A 15,449-nucleotide genomic window follows, 5' to 3' on the forward strand; every position below is an offset into this window, starting at 1 on the left:
GTAAGCCAAGTAACAGAGCTATCAGTAGGTGTAAAGACGTAAGGATATGCACCAACACAAATAACATAATCCGCTTCAGCAGAGGCGGTTAGATCTGGTTCCTTTTTTTTTTTTTTTTCTAGCTTGGCACAAGGCCACTTGGAATTAAAACCTCATTTCCTAGTTTCCATTGCAGATACGTTATCTGTGTAGCTTTACTAGAAGTTCCTCCCGGGAAGGAGGCATATCTTTCTTCCCTTTTGCCTTCTAATCGCATTGTGGAGGCAGAACTAGTAGCAAGGCCTCCGCTGGCTTTCTAGGTCCAGGGCCCCAGGCGATCACGTGAGACTGAGAGGTATGCACGCAGAGTGCAAGATAGAAAAGGCCTGGGTTCCTGGCATTGTTAGCATCAGCCCAGCCCTGGAATCATCACCTCCTGACTTCTTCAGGAGAGAGAAAAAAATGTCTATCTTCTTTCAGCCAGGTAGTGGCTGGTATTTGGTGGGTCTGTGTGATTTGCAGCAAACTTTAATCCTAATTAATACGAACATTAGGAGGATTATTTTGAAATGATACTGAGTACACCAAAGATCTGAACACTTGGAAAGGTATATCGTGTTCATGAAAAGGAAGACAGAACATTATAATGATGTCAGTTCTTAGGTTAACACAATCACAATAAGAATATCAACATGCTGAAACCGGTTTGGCTCAGTGGATAGAGTGTCGGCCTGTGGACTGAAGGGTCCCAGGTTTGATTCCGGTCAAGGGCATGTACATTGGTTGCGGGCACATCCCCAGTAATGGGTGTGCAGGAGGCAGCTGGTCGATGTTTCTCTCTCATCGATGTTTCTGGCTCTCTATCCCTCTCCCTTCCTCTCTGTAAAAAAATCAATAAAATATATTTAAAAAAAGAGAATATCAACAGGATATTGTGCAAACTGGACAGGCTGACTCTAAAGTTCAAATAAATAAACAAGGAAGGAAAAATGGAAAAATTATGCAAAATAAGAGTCCTAAAGTAAGGACATAAGGGTGTTTGTATTTTATGTGTTTTATTTTGTTTTAAACTGTAATAATTAAAATAATGTGGTTCTACAGCATCGAAAGCCTAGAAATATATCTAGATAGATATAATAATTTAGTAAATAATAAAGGTGGTATTTTAAATCAGTAGAAAAGATGCCCAGGGGTGTAATCATCTGGAAAAAAAAATAAATTAGAATCCCCACCTCACATGTTGCATCAAAATATATTCTATGTGGATCAAATATCTTCAGTTAAAAAGTTAAAACCATGAAAATACTAAAGAAAATATAGGTTAAAGAAAATTCTCATGTGGTGAAAGATCTTTCTAAAAAGGACACAATACCTGAAGTCATACAAAATTTGTAAAGTTGACTACACAAAAATAAAAAAGTTGGGGAAAAAACACCCATAAACATTAAAGAGACATACAATGCACTGGGGGTAAGGGGGTAAGGGGAAATTCAATTATATCACAGACAATGGACTGATTTTCTTAAAAGAATTAATTGATTCTTAAAAGAATTCCTCTTAATATATAGCAAAAAGCCCATCAAGAAAGGCAAATGCATACTGGGTCTTAAGCATATAGAACACTGAAAGTAAAGAGATGGCCACGTTCATTCATGGTAAAGAAGGCAAAGCAAAACTGTGCTGTGAGGCCGTTTTCACCCATTTGGGCAAGGCAGGAACCATTGGCGACGAGCACACTGCTGGACAATTGAGGAGGATACGGGCGCTCTCCTACATTTATTCTCCGAATATAGATTGGTACACATTCCATCAAAATCAGTTTGATAATAGTTGAACAATTATAGAATACACTTGTTCTTTAGCCAGACAATGCTACAGATCTGCACAGTTAAAATGCCACGTATGCAAGGTTGCTTGCTGTAATAGCTCATAGTAGCATAGCCTCCCTTTCCACCAAAATGATAAATGAAGTCAACCATATAATGGAATATAATATAACCATTAAGAAGTCAGACTTTGGCAATCAGTGTGCCAAGCAATTTTGCAGAATTTGCTGCTTCCAAGAAAATTGTATAAAGAGAACTATAACCATTGACTGCCATCACCACACATCATCCAACTCCTTGCTCCTCATTCTTGCGATCTTGTACACATCAGAAATCTAAAGACTGGATAATCAAAAGTGGTCAACCAGACGGAAAACAGAGAACTATAACCTGTTGTGAGTTGGAGAATAGTGTTCAAATGTCACATCCAATGTCAAAATGCAAAACGTATTTTAAAGTAGCACGGACGAAACAGTATAGCCTAAGAAGCCACCGGAAACATGGATCGCCTGCAAGGAAAACCTGGAGAAATGAGTCAGAGTATTTTCCAAAGGTGCCGTCTCTCTCCCTGCTTTCTCCAGCTCAAGGTACAAGTGTTCTTTGGAAATTGTGCCAACACTTTGCTTTCAATATAGCAAAACACTCTTCCTCCTCAACCAAAAAAATAATAATAACTTAGATTCTAAATTACAAAATCCCCTCCATAACTGAACCTACTTTGTTCTATTCTATCCTCGTAGTATATTTGGATGATCTAATTCTCCTCACTAAACACAGACACACACACACACAGATACAGAATTACAGACATAAAGAGATATGTCTAATGAATGCTTACCTGATAACGTGTTGGCTGATTGAGAATGCTGTTAAAACTGTGTGATTCAAAAACTCTCGAGTTAGACTGAGTGAAGAGGTTTAACTAGGAAAAAATACAATTAACCTAGTAAATTAGAATACATTCATTTGGAAATAACAAATATAATCTACTTTATCCTCCTTGATAACGTTTCTGGAGTCAGCACTTCTGAGGGACACTTTGTGGAGGCTGAGTTTTAGATGTGGTTTAGTATATTTCCGAAGGTCAAAGTTAATGGGAGCAACATGCTCACACCACTGACGTGCTAGCAGCATGCGCTGTCACAGAGCTGGTTAACGGAAAACATCCTTTCACAAGGGGGCTCGTGCTAAGCATTCCCGATCCTGGGGACCGTGTACACATGTATCCAGGGCACCTAGAAGGTGAAGCTGCACAGAAGCGTTTCTACCTGCTCCGAGCCAGGTTCCTCTCCCACGTGAACGGAACACGCACGTTCGGATGGCATCGTTTAGTATTTTCTAGCCCTAAAGTATCTGCCCAAATAGCATGTCTTCCCGAGTATCTTGGCCCTAGACTAAGGTGACCAGATCGTCCCGCTTTTGGCGGGACAGTCCCGATTTTTAACAATTTGTCCCACGTCCCACGGCGTTTTAAAAAAGTCCCCATATTTGGAAAGATCTTTTACAAAAGGGGTCTGGAGGCTCCTTCCTCTCTTCTAAAAAAAGAAAAACAGAAACATAGGATTTCTCCAAATTTTCGCTAAATTCAGTTCACAGAGAATATCTACGGATAGGAGAGTAAACAGCTCCCCGCACAATTCACCAAATCAAAATGGCAGTTGGGAGCAGATGTTAGAGCCTGGGAGGCTGAGGGGTGTGGCCCAGCCTGCCTTCTCTCTCCGCAGCCTCCCCGGGACAGCTGCTCTTCCCCCGGCACCCCCAGGGAGCCCGCCTGCCCCTCGCGGTCCTGGGCACACCCTGCCCTTCCCTCTCGGGGTCCAGGTAGCCACGTGCCACCTGAACGCCCTCTCCGTTAGCATCTTCCCTTCTCCATCATGACACCAGCAGGCAGAAGTCGGGATCGCTGCCTACAGAAAGACCATGCGAGGGTGTGAAGCATAAGGGGTTGCGTTCCCACCCTGGAGAGGCTTTCTTTGAAAAGAATAAAGCCTCAGCTACTAAATGCCCAGAGAAGCACAGTCAACTTCAGCAGCAGCAGAATCTGCCCAAGATGGCAAGTGGAGGCTGGCCCCTTGAAGGGAGCAGCCGCGCCGAAGGTGCAGCTGGCGGGGAGGTGGGCAGAGCCAGGCCAGAGCGCAGCGGTGAGGGGCGCCCGGCGCAGCAGGAGGCGCGGGGTCTGGTGCTGCCTTCAGCCCACGCCTGCCCCGCTGGGCCCGTGCCCTCGCACAAGTGAGCGACTAGTGGCTTCAGCGGTCTCAGCTATAAGGTGGGAACAATAGTCATACCTACCTCACAGTGTTGCATGAGGGTCAAATGTACAGCAAAGCACTTGGCAAACTGCGGGTGAGGAAAGGCACTGCTATGTGTCGAGGCTGGAACTTTGCACGCCTCTGTCATTCTCACGAGAACCCTCCGAGGCTTCCTCTTTCAGTTGCGACACTCGGGGCTCAGAGCGACGGAGCACTTTACCCAGGGGACTCGCTAATAGGCCGTAAGCCCGGAATTCAAACCCGGTCAGACGCCCAGGCCCTCTTCCTGACAGTAAACTGCCTCTAGGTGGGCACGCACGGGGTATTGTTTGAAACCGTGGGATGCCGCAACCCATCACTGCTTTGCAGATGCATGGCCTTAAGGACCCACACCCAGGTGTAAAGGCTTCAAAGGCCACCTTCCTACGAAATGAGCTGCCAGGGGGTTAGACTTGGAAAGCACCTCTGTCTTCAAAGGTGAGAAATGAAATCGCACGAATCCACCCTGGGCCAGCGTCACGGAGAACCAGGCCCAGCTCGGCTCAGAGGCCTGGGTTTCCTGGAGAGGACAGTGCTGTCTTGCGGCTCCCAGCGGCAGGCGGTTCTTACAACCTCAGGCAGGAATGTTAGCCCCACCCTTTCCTCCGACCTGCCTTGCTCACTATTATTTGCGGTTCTGCCCCTGTCTTCCTGTGTCCTATGCCAATTCTGTCTCTGGAAACTGAGTTCATGGTAATAAACTGTTACCATGAAACTCATCTCTATTGATGAGTTTGACTCGACCGGGGCCACTCAAGGACACACCGTTCTTGATTATTTCGGAAGGGGCATTTACAGTTAATACTTGAGGACGCTCTTGGGCCTGCATCGATTTTATAACATTGAAGGGAAAAGGAGTCTTTAGCCCAATAAAGGGTCTGTACAGATAAGAAGTCTATGGTGGTGTCGAACATCCATACAACCATGAGGAAAACGTTCAGTTAAAACGCTTCAACTTTGGAAGAACAGCTGATAAGCATGTAACACAGGAAACCGAGTGTTCTGTTCACTTTTAACGAGTTAAAGGATTTCTTGTTTGATTTTAATCGGGTAGTTTACGTGAAATTATGACCCAAAGCAAGGCATAGATTAAGTGACCTCTTGACACATTAGGAAAGTATTAATCATCCGTCTATGAAAGACTGTGGAATGGACAATACTTTCGACATCTTCTAAGTTCACACAGAAAAATTATTGGACACACGTCAAAAGACCAGGAGAAAGACACCACATTCCCCGTCAGGCCGCGGGGAGCGTCGGATACCTACCCTGGACTTGGAGTTCCCCAGCCCCATTTCTATGTCTTTCTGAAGCCTCCTCCTTCTGCATTTGGAAAAATTAATGATCCGCATGATGAAATAAACAAATGACTTTGGACTAGGAACTAGACTGAAGGGTGGAGGTAATGTTTTTCCATCATCAAAATAAGATAACCAAAGTTTCGAGCGAGCAAACTTCCATTCGACATCGCTGTCATCCTGTGTCACAAGACATAAAAGACAGAACTCATTTTAAAAACTAAAAATTCTAGTAATTGATTCTACAGGGTGTTACAATGAACCTAAATTATGCTTTTGAAATAGATAAGTGATTTATATACAATTATCTGCTTATAATTTCTATTGTTCTACATAATATTCTATCAACTTCCTTGATACTCATTTTTTATTTTGTTTTTCTCTTCCATATGCTTCTGTGTGTACCCACTGAAATTTAACAAGGATTTCTGGCCCCCACCCAAGACACAAAGAAAAGCACAAGAAAAACTCAGGGTCAAGGAAGGATGGGAAGATTATCCTCTCTCCCTGCCAATTCTGTACAAACATCAATAGTTCCCCACTCCCTAGCCACCCTCCCTCCCATCCAATAGGCTGTAGATACAGCATCCTATACCCCCAGGTCAAAGGGAAAACCGGTACTCAGATGAAATTGCACTTGGGCGTTTATGAGTCTGCCATATGTCCTCAAATGTCACACAAGGCCCTCAGCGGCCTGTTCCTGTTCTGTATCTCCTTTGGTCCTCAGCGCTGCCCCCTGGTGACAGGCGTGACCATCCTACTGGGAGAAATGATGGAGAGGAGAAACGACCAGGAAGGGGTCCAAAGTGGAAAAGTTGGCTACCTTGGTTCACACGCGCTAGACAAGCAGGAATGCAAAGTACCACAGTTCTCCTACCTGGCGGACCTTGCTTCGGCTTTGATAGCACTGTGTGTCTCTAAAGCACACCGAGAGACTCCATGGACTTAACAAACAGCAAGGCCCTAAGAAGCTACTGAACACTAAACCGGAGGACATAGAAAACATACACACAACCGTGAAGAGAGCTTCCAACCAGCCCAATCCGAAACCCAAAGTAGAATGATTTCCACAGCAGTACAAGTTCCAACTGGATAAAGAACATCAACGTTTGCCAGATGCCTCGCAATGCCCCTCCAGGACCTTTCACGGCTGGCTGGCTAATGGGGAGAGAGCAACCTCCCAATGCCTAGCACTTCTTCCAGCCGCCAATTTCAAAACTTCTGAAACAGACCCCGAGAGTGACGATAAAGCCGTGGGGAGCCCCGCTGTGCCCCTAGAAGACACAGGAAGGTGCAGGCTGTCTTTCCTGGTGGAAAACCCAGAGGACGGCCTGGGCGCACCCCGCCTCTTCGCTTCCAGGAGCTGGACCACCCACAGGGCACGACGCAGATGTGCTGTGTTATTAGAACGACGGCAAGGACAGACCACGGGTAGGAGTCTGCTTACCTCAATTTCTTGGTACGAGCTGTTAATCATAGCAATTAACATGTTGAGCAAAACGACCACCATAGTCACATTGTATATTCCATAAAGCACGTATCCAATATTCTCTATGAACTTGTGATCGTATTTGAGCACAACTGACGTCACTTCTGACAACCCGAATATGGACCAAAACAGAGTCTTGAAGCTTTCTTCCACGCTGTCGAAAGAATGAGGCACACCGTCAGCAAGCGAACAGTTTTCCGTGTTAAAAAGTCAGAAGTAAAAACAAGTTAGGGTCTGGCCACTGTACCAATGTCCAATGTCATCATAAAATACCATCATAAACCCCAGAATGGAATTATCTATATATATAAAACGCTGAGTGACCGTTCGACCATTCAACCATTCAACCGGTTGCTATGACACTCACTGACCACCCGGGGGCAGACACTCAACTCAGGAACTGCCCCCTGGTGGTCAGTGCACTCCCACAGTGGCACGCCGCTCAGCTGACGGATGGGCGCCAGACACAACGTCCTTGACTGGCAAGCACAGCTGCAGCAGCAGCGCTACCGAGTGGCCACGGCTACTGGCAGGCACAGCGGGGGACCGGGATGAACGGGATTGGCGAGGCACCTGGCCAGGCTTGGGCTCCTCCCGGCCGCCTGCCACTGTGCGCACTACTACATCCCTGGGGGGATGTCAGACTGCCGGTTTCAGCCGATCCCAGAGGGGTCCCGGGTTGTGAGAGGGCGCAGGCCAGGCTGAGGGACCCCACCAGGCTGAGGCTGAGGGCCCCGGATTCAGGCACCGGGCCTCTAGTTTTACTACAATGTTTAACAGAAGTTATTCCCAGGTTTTCAGAAGCGTGTGGTTACTTGGTGCTGACGCCCAGCCGTTCTGTAAGTTATCCGGGAAAAAGTCTCCCGAGTAGACTTTTTTGGGGAAAGAAGTTCTACCACGATGCCCATTCCTGTCTCCTAGAAGGATGGAAGTTTGGGGTGTGATCTTGTAGGTGGTTCAGAATCTCAATCAGGTTTTCTGAAGTAGAACACGGTCGGAACTAAAATTATATGCCCACTTCCAGAAAACTATGCACAAGCATCTTCCTTGCAGCGAGGCAGTGGGGCAGAAAGAGCACCCTGACACCCACCCATAGGGCGTGGTAAACAGTTCTGTACACCCATAGGCGAAACGCTATGACACAGATCTATCCTCCGGCGTCTATATAGAATGATATATTCTTATAAGTACCGCGCGCTAACCGATTGCGCCACTGGAGCTCCAAAATGATATATTCTTAAGTAAAAAAAAGTAAGATGTAGCAAGTGTGAAATAGCCTACAATTTGAATAAAAAAGAGGGGTATACAAACACTTATATTCTTGTTTATGCAAAAAATCTCCGAAAGTACCCAACAGAACCCCTGCCCCTGGGAACTGGGGGGCACTCAGAGCTGCGGTCCCAGGTGAGGGGTCAGGCTTTCACGGCAGACACCGCTCCCGTGAGCCATGTCACAGGGATTAGCACCTGCTGGGAGGTATGCCTGGCTGCAGACGAAGAGGAGGCAACAGAAGGAGAGATTCCTCTGCTTTTCCCTCAATTTAAATAATCTGCTTCCTGACTCCTGGTCCCATGCAGCAGTGAGCACATAGCCTTGCCACCCCTCCAGACAAAGGCCCCAGTTTATCCCTTAAATGGGCTTTGCCAGCTGAATGCGGCTGGTCTCAGCATATGACCCCATTGTAACTGCTGGTCTGTGAGCAGCAAGAATAACCCTTCAATAACTACACACGTAGACTCCATCGCAAAGGAAAGGTTGAGAGCGCGTCCTACGCGGACACCGAGCGTGTTTTCATTGCTGCAGTTCTACCCAGAGCACACGGGGTCGCCTTTCTTCTGAGGAACAATACCCTCCTGTTACGAATTCCGTATTTCATTTGGACCATAGCATTTGTGTTACTCTGTACAACGTGTTCTGGGAAACTGTGCAAAGAGCAATACGGAGGTGAATAACATTCTTATCTTAAAAAAAAAGTGAGACCCTTTTCCAAAGAGAGATTTATGAAAACTTTAAAAAATATCTTATAACAGATTCTAAATAACAATTCTATAGATTTACAGGTTTTAGTACTAGTTTGTTCATTCATTCATTCAACCAATATTGCTGGAGCACCTATTATGTTCTAGAAGTTGTGCTGGGCCCCGTGGGTAGGGGCGGAATAAAAATCCTGTTCCTACAGAGCTACCCTCTGTTATAGAACACTAGAGGCCCAGTGCATGATTGAATCAAGCACGTGTTGGGTCCCCTACACACTTTCGCTTTCGATCGTGGGGGAGCTGGGTGCCTGTCCGCTGGTGCTGGAGCAGACAGGCACCCAGCTCCCCTGCTTTTGATGGTCCGCGGCGGGAAGTGAGCTTGCTGCCCCAGAGGCCCCTTCTGTGCCGCAGCACAGCCATGGTGCAGACGCGAGCTCAGCGTCCTGCTGGCCCAATCGGCTACCCCGGCCACCCCAAGTCCCACCCCCTGTGCCTCTCTCTGGCCCAATCGTGGGCGTAGCGGAGTGATGGTAATTTACATATTACCATTTTATTAGGTAGGATTTGACCGCGTGCTGTCATAGCGCGGGTGCTAGGAGACAGAAAACTACAACCTCCCTGTTCCTGCCATTAATTTCACGGCCTCCCGGAATTCCCGCCTTCTTCCTCTTGCTCCTTGCGCACCCCTCCCTCCCCCTTCATTCCCTCTGACTCTGTGTGAATCTACTTGGTGGGAGGGGACAGAGAGACAGAGAGGGTGCTGGCGGGTCCTACTCCCACCGTGGGCGAGAGGCTTTCTATAAATTACCTACACAACCCACCCGACAACCTGCCTTAAGCCTTTTTGTGCTTATTTTTAAAACTAGAGGCCCAGCGCGCATGAAACTGTGCGCGGTTAGGGTCCCTAGGCCTAGCCTGGCCTCCGTCACATGGCCTCTGCCACCCTGCGAGCTACGTGAAGCTCCCCGCCCCCGGTTGCTCAGTGATGCTCTCGGCCCTTCGACGGCTCCGCAAGGCTCCCCCCGCCCCTCAACTGCTCCGCGAAGCTTGCTGCCACCCCACGAAGCTCGCCACTGGACGCTCTGTGAAACTCCCCACCCCCCGCCCCGCCACTGCTCCGTGAGGCTCCCCGACCCCACAACTGCTCCGCAAACTGCTTCATGAAACTCACCGCCGCCTGGGTGACTGCTCCACTAAGCTCACGGCCACCCCGCGAAGCAGCCCGCCACCGCCGCTCAACAGTCCCCAGTCCTGCCCCCCCACCCACCCGCCCCCCCCCCCTTCATGGTGAACAGCTCGGGGGCTGGGGGAGAGGGGGGACCGAGAGGTGCTCCATGCACTTCATGGTGACCGGTCACCCGTTCGGTCGTGACGCCACCGAGCTCTTTATATATATTAGGATGATGAAACTAACACAGAGACACGTTAACGGCCAGAGGCCACGGCTGCCGCCAGCAGGCCGCACCGGCAGCCAGGCCGCCTGGTTTCCGAGCCGCGTTCTCCCACGGTGCTCGGGTGCCCGTCCTCACACAGCCGGGAGGAAACCTCCAGGCTCCCTGTGCGCCTCCCACTGGGTTCAGACAGACATCTTCTTCACTGAAAGCAAGAGCTTCAGGTCTCATTCACCCGAGACCTGCTCTCTATTGACGACTTGAAAGAATTAATTTCTGAACAACGTGATGCCTGGCAGGGCGTGAGGCTCCGTCTCAGTCTGTCGGGAACGTGCTGACCGCCCAGCTGGTGTCCCGTGGGACATTTCAGGACACAAAGGGAGGTGGAGGGCATGGCCTCCCCACTGCAAGGCCTGCAGTACCGAGGGAGGGCCCCCCCACAACAGCCAAACCCATGGGTGACAGCGAACCTCACGTCTGCATGTCTCCATGCTGACAGAGCTTACAGGGACAAAGACTAAGGGAGCTCATCAATAAGACTTCCTGGGAGAGGGGAGTCTGCACTGCGGAGACCAGTCCGAGCAGAGGAAGGACACACTGTCCCCGTTCCAGTGGGCCGTGCTCATTGAGCTATCATTTCTCTGGCTTGACTCCCTCTGCTTTTTTGAAATAACAGTAATGGCTACGAAATGATGAAACTGAATTTAATGTCATACATAATGTAAGAGACATCCAGGATTAAAATTTTACTACTCAACTCTCTCAAAATAGCCCACTCTGTCTAGGATTTTTCCGAATTCTGACTCATCCTGTGGTCGACTGCTCAGCAAGCTCAGAGCGGAATCTGTGGAGCAATGTCAGTACACACGGGCGCTGTTTTCAATGGAGTCTTTTCTTCTCTTAAAAACACCGCTATTATAATCACTGAGAGTTTTCCTTTGCTCCATCTACACGTGTTAGAATTTCTCCTCACCCTGCCACGCCTACAAGACATCTTACTTACGTGGTAAAAGCAGCGTTTACTTTGGCCCCAAGGTAGTAAGAGTACAGGATGAACATGCCGATCATAAAGGCGAGAAACACCATAATGAAGAGGACCATGAACTTGAAGATGTCCTTCACGGTCCTGCCCAGGGAGATCTGCAAGGGGCCGAAGCTCTCGTTGGCGGGGAGGATGTAGGCGATCCGGGAGAAGCTGAGCACCACGGCGATGGCGTAGAGTCCTTCCGATATGATCTGCGGGTCGGAGGGGAGCCACTTGTCTCTGGCTGGAAACAGAGGGAGGTTAGACATGGGCCTTTCCGTTCACTGCTAACTGTGCAAAGCCAACACCTCCACTGGGCGCTACCTTGTAGGCAGGTGGTTCATGTCTCCGTCGAAACTATTCTAGATTTAATGAACGGTCTGGGCTCTATTTGACGAGTTAAAGCAGAAATGTATGAGTCCTACACTCACGTGAATTATTCCAGTGGAGAAAACACTAGTGTGGAGATACGAAGCTGCCTCCGCATTGAGCAGAAACAGAATTAAGTGCGAAAGATGGAGGTTAAACGCTTCATGAGACACAGGCGGTCAGGATGACGAAACGACAGGCCTGACTGATGGTTTATCGGCCAACAAGTCTGTCATCCTATAAACTTGGGGCACAAAACTTCTGTATACCGTGGGAATCAGTTCGTCTCGCAGTTAATGAAGTAAAACGTCACAATTAGAGACGTGAGAATGTTCCGGATCACAATGGTGCTGTCGACGCGGTATCTGAACAAGATACCATGTTCCTGGAAAACGAAAACTGCTACTGAGCCACAGCGGTTCTAATGAGGTCCCCAGCATCCTTTCAAGGTCACTTCTCAAGGTCACAGCACACTGTTTCCCTGGAAGGCCAATGAAGTGCGATGGGGCTGATTTTGTGTGAACGGGGCCACTCCCAGGAGAAGGCAGGCATAGCACACCTTTGCAACAACAATAAAAAGGACCGTTTATTGAGTGTTTACTATGCACCAGGCCCTGGGATTTCAGCAGCCCTACAGACCTGGTGTTATTGTTATCCTCCTTTCAGAGATGCAGACAACAAGGCGTGGAAAGGTTAAAAACTTGATCAAAATCACACACATAATAAGCAGTGTGGTCTGAATTCACAAATTTCCCCTCAGATGACAGCCATTAACGACACATGAATACATGTAAAGAGACGGGTGATCGAGACCTGAAGTATATACCACACAAAAATGCAACCAAGTTAATTCTTTAATTACAAATGGCGATCACTTGTTTCTTTGGTCTGGTCTCCCTGGAACAGAAACCTCTTTGCTCACCGGCTCCAAGGCAGCGCGCTTAGATGTCACAACGTGTAAAATGCACATCTACGCGCTGGAGCAGACGCCAGCCCGCTCAGTGCGGTTAACACGCTGCGCGTCCGCGCTGCAAGGCAAGCCTCCGTGTCACCTACAGACACGCTTCACGTCGGAACACGCGTGAACTCTGCCTGGGTTTCCTCAGCCGTAAAACGAAGGCGAGGCCGTAATTCCTAGTCTTTTCCAGATCTGAGATTTTGCAACGATGGGAACATTTGCTCGTTGCGGGCGCCTGATCCTGCCTCGGGGGGAGGGAGGCTACGGTTCCCTAACGTGGGGCGTGCTGGGAGGGCAGGCATCGGGGTCCTCGCACACTGGGCATCGGCCGGGCCGCGCTGCTCTGTGACACAGACGCGTGGCACCTCCGCCTCCCGCGCCACCTGGAGGAGGGCACGGCCTCCTCTCCGGGATTCTGCCGGTTCTCAAGCCTCTGATCTCGTGGCCGCCCTGCGCACCTCCCCGGTACCGGTCAGCTCCTCGCAGACACGCCCTCAGGGACGCATCCCCACACAAGCACCTTCTCCAGCTACTTCCCGCATCAAGACAGGCTCCCGTCCTCAGCGCCCCTGAGAGTCAACTCTGTCCTCAGACTTAAGGGTGATTTTTCTCCCACCTTTCAGCACCTTCTTTTTGTGGATGTGAAAGCTACGGCACAGGGAGTAAATGAACTTGAACAGTCACCCAGCCCTGGAGAGTCAGCCTGGACAGGAACCCGGCTCTGAAGCTCCTGCTGTCTCCACCGTCCAGAGTCACTCAACTCACCTCTCCCACCACATCCCCTTCCGAAATGCGGCTCCCGGCGCCGCGGGAAACGCGAGGACTCTGCGGCGAGGACTCACCGTAAGTGAAGTACTCTATCTCCGGGGGCAGCGTGGCTTCGCTCAGGTCGCTCTCTTGGACGTAGCTGTCCACGTACTGCTGCGCTTTCGTTGCCTGGAGGAAAGCCAGGAGCCTGGCCGTGAACGCGGCGATGAAGATGGAGAGCATCCCGAAGTCCAGCACGTTCCAGAGCTGCACGACGTACTCCCTCGGGCCTTCCAGCCACAGCTCCTTGCACTCGGACCACATCATTCCTGCCACGACACACGGGGCACCGGGAGGCTTTGCGGCTCAGCCTGGGAAGCTCCTACTGGGCCCACCATCAGCCCCATCTCTACACACGCCCCATCTGCGAAGCACCGTGCAGGGTACCACGGAGCAGGCTGCCCGCTCCCTGGGAAGAGGTGATGGAAGAGGAAGGTCCCACGGGAATGACTCACTCCCCCAAGTTAGGATTCGGTGAAACACACCTCCACTCGCGGGCCCAGCAACGCTGCCACTCAGACAGAGGGGCGAGGGCCGGCAGGAGGAAACACCCCAGGAAGGCTCCCCAAGTCACGGGTTTTACCCCAGGAGAATTCCGGAGGAGGAAGAATTCATCTTTATAAAATGACACTTGCTCATTATCGAGCCCTAGTGATTAGGGGAGAAATAGCCCCCAAGTGAGCGTCGTCCTGTAGACTTTTAATAAGAACAGCTTCCCTCCCACCTGCCCTAGCCGGCCTGACTCAGTGGGAAGAGCTTCGGCCTGCGAACTGACGGGTCCCAGGTTCGATTCCGGTGTAGGGCATGGACCTCGGTTGCAGGCTTGACCCCTGGTCCTGGTCTAGGTGTGTGCGAAGGCAACCAATCCACGGGAAAATATCCTCAGGTGAGGATTAACAACAAAAGGACAGCTTCCCCATCAGGCCTCCCTCACTCCCTACCCCTCCTCCTTTCAGCTCCACGCTGGGGAGGGCGGTGTCGCTGGGGAACGAAGCCCTTCAGCGGGGGAGCCCGGAGGCTATGAGGAAACTAAAGGCAGAAAAGGCTGCCTGGGAGCAGAGGACACACCACCCCTTGCCTTGACGATGTAACGGGAAACCACTGTGGAATTTTTAAAAGGAACTCAATGGCTCAAAATAAAATGTCTAAAAGAACGACTTGTCCCAGATCGAGGCCACAGGAGTGAGTGAGAGGGAGGAAGCAACCTATTAAATCAGGAACTGAGAAGACACCAGGAGCCTTGCTGGGGGAAATAGAGAGGACGGTGAAAGGACTTGGGATTAGCGATCAATAGGTAAACTGGCTCCAATCTCCGCTGTTTCTCGCATTGCCTAGAATTTTTACTTTAACGGCTAGCTATTCCAAACGGGCCCCTGTGAGACAAAGAAACTGCATGCTGAAAATGGACTCTCCTATCAGCTCAAACGGAAATGGTGTATCCATGTTCTTCAGCATCAGCTGATAGCCACCGGGTGACGCCACAAGAATTTCAGTGAAATATTTGATCATCAGTGAGTCACATTTAAAAACCTTCATTTTATTCAATAATCGAAGTTAGATTTCAGGAACATAGTATATTAATATTTTTATGTTACTCATAAACACTTTAAATTTAGTATTAGGATACCTGGTAGCATTATCAAGCTGTCAAATTATTGGATTGTGTTGCTATTCTGCTAATCTAACAATGGTGATACTGCCACCATATATGTAAAATAACATTTTAAATGGAAAATGACATTGGGGTGGTGAACACACAGCACAATATACAGATGATGTGTTATAGAATTGTATACCTGAAACCTGTATCATTTTATTAACCAATGTCACCCCAATAAATTCAATAAAAAAAGAGAGAAAATTATGATCATTATGTAGATATTGTTTTTTGTTTGTTGGTTGGTTAATCCTCACCCGAGGATATTTTTTCCACTGATTTTTTGTTTTGTTTTGTTTAGAGAAAGTGGAAGGGAGGGGAAGAGACAGAGAGAGAAACATCCATGTGAGAGAGGCACATTGATTGGTTGCCTCCCGCACATGCCCT

The 15,449-nt window shown here is 49.1% G+C and overlaps 1 protein-coding gene across 3 annotated transcripts in view; it reads right to left on the reverse strand.

Moving 5' to 3' along the window:
- Window positions 1-15,449, reverse strand: part of TRPC3 (transient receptor potential cation channel subfamily C member 3) — a 69,932-nt gene that overhangs the window by 14,941 nt on the left and 39,542 nt on the right. For 2 of the 3 annotated variants that reach the window (XM_054716766.1, XM_008158652.3), the window contains 5 exons: window positions 13,441-13,674; window positions 11,251-11,515; window positions 6,839-7,034; window positions 5,362-5,571; window positions 2,644-2,727 (listed from right to left, as the gene is read on the reverse strand). In XM_054716766.1, the coding sequence (XP_054572741.1) occupies window positions 2,644-2,727; window positions 5,362-5,571; window positions 6,839-7,034; window positions 11,251-11,515; window positions 13,441-13,674 (989 nt within the window). The remainder of the gene's footprint in view (window positions 1-2,643; window positions 2,728-5,361; window positions 5,572-6,838; window positions 7,035-11,250; window positions 11,516-13,440; window positions 13,675-15,449) is intronic. The other variant, XM_028135394.2, reaches the window with a different exon arrangement.

The sequence above is a fragment of the Eptesicus fuscus genome, chromosome 6, assembly GCF_027574615.1.
Source record: "Eptesicus fuscus isolate TK198812 chromosome 6, DD_ASM_mEF_20220401, whole genome shotgun sequence".
In the NCBI taxonomy this organism is placed as follows: Eukaryota; Metazoa; Chordata; class Mammalia; order Chiroptera; family Vespertilionidae; genus Eptesicus; species Eptesicus fuscus.